General features: G+C 48.4%; 1 protein-coding gene across 1 annotated transcript; it reads left to right on the top strand.

Moving 5' to 3' along the window:
* Positions 1–440: 440 nt before the first annotated feature.
* On the top strand, positions 441–6,178 carry LOC123489629 (carbohydrate sulfotransferase 15-like; the record flags this gene model as incomplete). Its single annotated transcript, XM_045220059.1, has 2 exons — positions 441–947; positions 5,828–6,178. Coding segments are annotated over exons 1-2 (840 nt in total), but the record flags the coding sequence as incomplete, so codon positions are not given.
* Between the last annotated feature and the right edge of the window lie 750 nt (positions 6,179–6,928).

Below are 6,928 nucleotides of genomic sequence, written 5' to 3'. Positions count from 1 at the left end.
ACCCCACCACCACAGTGGGTCCTCAGACCTAGCCAGCCCACCATCACCCCACCACCCCCAGAACCAACCACCCCACCCCCACCACCACAGTGGGTCCTCAGACCTAGCCAGCCCACCATCACCCCACCACCCCAGAACCAACCACCCCACCCCACCACCACAGTGGGTCCTCAGACCTAGCCAGCCCACCATCACCCCACCACCCCAGAACCAACCACCCCACCCCACCACCACAGTGGGTCCTCAGACCTAGCCAGCCCACCATCACCCCACCACCCCAGAACCAACCACCCCACCCCACCACCACAGTGGGTCCTCAGACTCTAGCCAGCCCACCATCACCCCACCACCCCAGAACCAACCACCCCACCACCCACCACAGTGGGTCCTCAGACCCTAGCCAGCCCACCATCACCCCACCACCCAGACTCACCCCCACCCTCCGCCTCTCTGTCACCATGACACACATGGACCACAAATACACCCTGCTGGGTTCCCCGATGGAGGACTACAGGAAGAGACCTCTGCTACTCCAGGTGGACGACAGGGCCATGAGCCTGTTTGCCGTGCTGGAGGTGAAACATGACCCTCTCCATCTCCACCGACCCTGGCCCTGGTGCATTCTGGGATGTGGTACGAGCACCCTGACCTGCTTCAGGAAGGTTAAACTGTACAGCTTCCTGTTCGGCCTCGCCGTCGTGTTCCTCATCATGGCTTCCTATGTCCTCACTGGGGACAGGAAGGGCCTCCTCTTGACCCCCTCCCCATACCACTTCTCTATGGTCCCCAACGCGGGGTCCGGGGCTGGGCCCTACCCCTTTAATCTGTCTTCTGCCAAGGACTATGCTGACATGAACGTGGTGGTGAAGAGGATAGCGTCCAAGGTGGAGTTTAGGACCACTAGAAAGCTGCCAGACCTTAAGGCACTGATCCACAGTGAGCCACATGTAAGTACTGCGCTGTAGTGTGTGTGTGTGTGTGTGTGTGTGTGTGTGTGTGTGTGTGTGTGTGTGTGTGTGTGTGAGTGTGTGTGTGTGTGTGTGTGTGTGTGTGTGTGTGTGTGTGTGTGTGTGTGTGTGTGTGTGTGTGTGTGTGTGTGTGTGTGTGTGTGTGTGTGTGTGTGTGTGTGCGTGCGTGCGTGCGTGCGTGTCTGATCTTGCATGATATTGATCTGTATTTTAATGAAAGGTATCAGGAAAGAATTGTTGTAGATGTTTGGAAAGTTTAATTATATTTACATTCACACCAGGTTCAAATATAAATAACTTTGATAACATTCCCTTCTCATGTTGTAGTTTTTTAATTCGTTAGCCGAGATAACAATTGGCAGCAAATCCTTCTGGAACCAAATAAATAACTTAGGACATCAGACAATTCCCATGGAAGTCAGGGAAGAGCGGGGGGGCTGAACTCTGATGTTACACAGGTACATAAGACAATTCCCATCTAAGTCAGGGAAGAGCGGGAGGCTGAACTCTGATGTTACACAGGTACTTCATGAGTGGGAGAAGGGTTTTGCTTGTTTGTTCTCAGGTAACGAAAATGTGGAGTATTTTGAGGAATAATTTTATGTTCCCTGAAAACTTAACTGGAAAACACAATGTCAGAACCCTTGTGTGGGGTGCTAAGAGGGATCTTAAAAAACGAACACGTCCATAACAGAGCAGTACGTTACTTCTAGGTGTCCTCAGGTTTTCACCTATATATTATATATACTGTACCTATATATACTGGCAACAACTGGGGACGCGGGATGGTGAGACTTTGGAATAGAATGTTGGGTATGCCAACTGACAGAATAGCTAGTAAAGTTTATCAATGTGATCTCTCCGTAGGGGGAGCCTGGGCAACTGAAATGTCTAACCTTTTCCGAACAGTCTGACTGTGAACAGTTGTACGAAAACTAAATTAAGGGAGACATAGACGCTATTAAAAACAACTGATGATGATGCAATATGAAAATAAATTGATGGAGGAGATGAATCATAAACCTACATTGAGAACCTTTTGTTTGATTAAGGGTGAATTGGTGTGTGAGAGATATATTATGTATAACATATCTAAAAGCAAGAGATGGCTATGTGCACAGGGAAGGTCAGGGACATTGCCTCTGCGTATTGAAACAGGTCGGTATTGTGGTGAAATGGAAGAGGAAGGACTATGTAACTATTGTGACCTCGAAGAAATAGAGAATGAAACTCATTTTATCCTCTACTTCCCTTTCTACCACGATATACGCTTGGTCTGATTCCAGACAGCCCACCAGATATACCCTGGCATTATGTGGCTGAGGAGACAGACCACCAGATATACCCTGGCATTATGTGGCTGAGGAGACAGACCACCAGATATACCCTGGCATTATGTGGCTGAGGAGACAGACCACCAGATATACCCTGGCATTATGTGGCTGAGGAGACAGACCACCAGATATACCCTGGCATTATGTGGCTGAGGAGACAGACCACCAGATATACCCCTGGCATTATGTGGCTGAGGAGACAGACCACCAGATATATCCTGGCATTATGTAGCTGAGCCATGAGGAGACAGACCACCAGATATACCCTGGCATTATGTGGCTGAGGAGACAGACCACCAGATATACCCTGGCATTATGTGGCTGAGGAGACAGACCACCAGATATACCCTGGCATTATGTGGCTGAGGAGACAGATCACCAGATATACCCTGGCATTATGTGGCTGAGCCATGAGGAGACAGACCACCAGATATACCCTGGCATTATGTGGCTGAGGAGACAGACCACCAGATATACCCTGGCATTATGTAGCTGAGGAGACAGACCACCAGATATACCCTGGCATTATGTAGCTGAGGAGACAGACCACCAGATATACCCCTGGCATTATGTGGCTGAGCCATGAGGAGACAGACCACCAGATATACCCTGGCATTATGTGGCTGAGGAGACAGACCACCAGATATACCCTGGCATTATGTGGCTGAGGAGACAGACCACCAGATATACCCTGGCATTATGTGGCTGAGGAGACAGACCACCAGATATACCCTGGCATTATGTGGCTGAGGAGGCAGACCACCAGATATACCCTGGCATTATGTGGCTGAGGAGACAGACCACCAGATATACCCTGGCATTATGTGGCTGAGGAGACAGACCACCAGATATACCCTGGCATTATGTGGCTGAGGAGACAGACCACCAGATATACCCTGGCATTATGTAGCTGAGGAGACAGACCACCAGATATACCCTGGCATTATGTGGCTGAGGAGACAGACCACCAGATATACCCTGGCATTATGTGGCTGAGGAGACAGACCACCAGATATACCCTGGCATTATGTGGCTGAGGAGACAGACCACCAGATATACCCTGGCATTATGTGGCTGAGGAGACAGACCACCAGATATACCCTGGCATTATGTGGCTGAGGAGACAGACCACCAGATATACCCTGGCATTATGTGGCTGAAGAGACAGACCACCAGATATACCCTGGCATTATGTGGCTGAGGAGACAGACCACCAGATATACCCTGGCATTATGTGGCTGAGGAGACAGACCACCAGATATACCCTGGCATTATGTGGCTGAGCCATGATGAGAAACATATTTTTTTTGTCCATTGTGTATTTCCGTTTGCGTAAAATGTTGATAAAGCCTGGAATAAAAGAAAAGTGTGACCTATAACTAAAATTATACAAATATTGAGCTCCTATATAGCAAATGGCACAGTGCATTCGGAAAGTATTCAGACCCCTTGACTTTTTCCACATTTTGTTACGTTACAGCCTTATTCTAAAATTGATTCAAAAAAAATTTGCCTTCATCAATCTACAGACAATACCCCATAATGACAAAGCAAAAATAGGTTTTTTGAAATTTTTGCAAATGTATTGTTGAAGCACCTTTGGCAGCGATTACAGCCTCGACTCTTCTTGGGTATGATGCTACAAGCTGGGCACACCTGTATTTGGGGAGTTTCTCCCATTCTTCTCTGCAGATCCTCTCAAGCTCTGTCTGGTTGGATGGGGAGCGTCGCTTCACAGCTATTTTCAGGTCTCTCCAGAGATGTTCGATCGGGTTCAAGTCCGGGCTCTGGCTGGGCCACTCAAGGACATTCAGAGACTTGTCCCGAAGCCACTCCTGCGTTGTCATGGCTGTGTGCTTAGGGTCGTTGTCCTGTTGGAAGGTGAACTGCACAGGCATACCTTAAGTGTCTGACTTTGCCTAAGTGTTCCATAAAGGATTTAAACCTCAAAGTCAGACCCTTAGGGCCCTCTGGTCAAAACTAGTGAACTGTGAATAGAATAGGGTCTGTGATTCATGTAGCCTCACTCCACAGATTGGCTCTACCACTTCCTACTCCAGGCCCAGCCGTCTCACCTCAATGCCTGTTTCAATTCAAAACTTAATGCTAAAGATAATGGCTTGTGCCGAGGCTGTTTGCATCCAGGGCTGGCCCTAGGCTTTTGGGGGCCCTACACGCAAGATTTGGAGGGGGATTCCCCCCCCACCTCGCAAAGAAAAATGTACGTTTTAAAGTTAATTAACTGCAATTCTACACATTTTGCATGGTCTGCAATTCTACTCATTTCGGCCGGGGCATAGAGAAAAAAATTGCAGTTGTAAAGCTAATTTCTTACAATTTTATCCATTTTGCAATGGGGTAGAGAGACATTTTTGCAGTTTAAAGCACATTTCCTGCAATTCTACACGTTTTGCCAAGACTTATGCCATGTTAGTGATATCTGATTTGAGATTGACTAACGAAATCAATGGGGGGCCCCCTGGAGGCCAGGGCCCTTGTGCCTCGAGCCAGCCCTGTTTGCACTCACACCTCATTTCTTAATTAACAAGCTAATGAGAAAGGGAACGTGTTGCAGACACAATCAATACCAACATTACCTCGCTGGCCAGTTAAAGAAACATACCTCTGTCGCGCCTCTCTCTCTCTCTCTTTCTGTTTTTCGTTATGTGTTGGTGTCGGCTAATGGGGATCCTAATAAATCAAATCTCTTTCTCTGTCAATTCAATTAAAAGGGGCTTTATTGGCATGGGAAACATATGTTTACATTGCCAAAGCAAGTGAAATAGATAATAAACAAAAGTGAGAAGAAGCTAATTTAACATCAACAAAAAACTATTCGAAATGAACAGTAAACATTGCACTCTAAAAAGTTTCAAAAACATAAAGACATTTCAAGTGTTATATTATCAGCTACGTTTTAGCAATGTACAGTGTTTTAGCAATCTCTATCTCTCTCTCTCTCTCTATCTGTCTCTCTGTCTCTCTGTCTCTCTCTGTCTCTCTGTCTCTCTCTCTGTCTCTCTGTCTCTCTCTCTATCTCTCTCTGTCTCTCTGTCGCTCTCTGTCTCTGTCTCTCTGTTGCTCTCTGTCTCTGTCTCTCTGTCTCTCTGTCTCTCTCTGTCTCTCTCTTTCTCTGTCTCTCTGTCTCTCTGTCTCTCTCTGTCTCTCTCTTTCTCTGTCTCTCTGTCTCTCTCTCTCTCTGTCTCCCTGTCTCTATCTCTCTCTGTCTCTCTGTCTCTCTCTGTCTCTCTCTCTCTCTCTCTCTCTGTCTCTCTATCTCTCTCTGTCTCTCTGTCTCTCTGTCTCTGTCTCTTTCTCTGCCTCTCTCTCTCTCTCTCTCTCTCTCTCTCTCTCTCTCTCTCTCTCTCTCTCTCTCTCTCTCTCTCTCTCTCTCTCTCTCTCTCTCTCTCTGTCTCTCTCTCTGTCTCTCTCTCTCTCTCTCTCTCTGATCTTGTTGTGAATGACATATTGAGTGATTCAGCTCCATAGTTTAACAGTCTGTTTCCTCTTGTCTTACCCCTACAGATGTTTTCCGTTATCCCCAACAAGTTTCTTCCCGACGTCAAGAACCCCTGCTGGTACGAGGAGCACGCTGGAAATATCACCAAGGACCCTTACGGGACAAACCTTTATGCCCGTTACTCACGCCGCTTCAGAACCGTGTTTGAGTACCTGAGGAAGGCTTTCCGAGAACACTTGTACCGTCGCGGGGGGAAATACTACCGCCTTCGCTGCCTGCCTTACTTTTACATCATAGGCCAGCCTAAGTGCGGCACCACGGACCTGTACGACAGGCTGCAGCTGCACCCCGAGGTCAGGTTCACCACCTTCAAAGAGCCTCACTGGTGGACCAGGAAGAGGTTTGGTGAGTTGACTGTAGAGATAGGAGACTCACACACACACACACACACACACACACACACACACACACACACACACACACTCCTTGCTGGAGCCTAGGAGGCTGATGGGGTTCATGGGCTGGATTGTGTGTGTGTGTGTGTTTGTGTGTGTCTGTCTGTGTCTGTGTCTGTCTGTGTGTGTGTGTGTGGGGGGATTACTTTATCCTATCCCAGGTATTCCTTAAAGAGGTAGGGTTTCAAGTGTCTCAGTTAGGTGGTCAGTGACTCCGCTGTCCTGGGAGCTTGTTCCACCATTGGGTTGCCAGAGCAGTAAATAGCTTTGACTGGGCTGAGCGGGAACTGTGCTTCTGTAGAGGTAGGGGGGCCAGCAGGCCAGAGGTGGATGAAGGTAGTGCCCTCGTTTGGGTGTAGGGACTGATCAGAGCCTGAAGGTAAGGAGGTGCCGTTCCCCTCACAGCTCCGTAGGCAAGCACCATGGTCTTGTAAAAGTAGATGCGAGCCTCAACTGGAAGCCAGTGGAGTGTGCGGAGGAGCGGGGTGACATGAGAGAACTTGGGAAGGTCGAACACCAGACGGGCTGCGGCATTCTGGATAAGTTGTAGGGTTTAATGGCACAGGCTGGGAGCCCAGCCAACAACGAGTTGCAGTAATCCAGACGGGAGATGACAAGTGCCTGGATTAGGACCTGTGCCGCTTTCTGTGTAAGGTAGGGTCGTACTCTGCTAATGTTGTAGAGCATGAACCTGCAGGATCGGGTCACCGC

This window comes from Coregonus clupeaformis, unplaced genomic scaffold, assembly GCF_020615455.1.
Source record: "Coregonus clupeaformis isolate EN_2021a unplaced genomic scaffold, ASM2061545v1 scaf3086, whole genome shotgun sequence".
Classification (NCBI taxonomy): Eukaryota; Metazoa; Chordata; class Actinopteri; order Salmoniformes; family Salmonidae; genus Coregonus; species Coregonus clupeaformis.
This window is presented reverse-complemented; position numbering and strand designations above follow the sequence as displayed.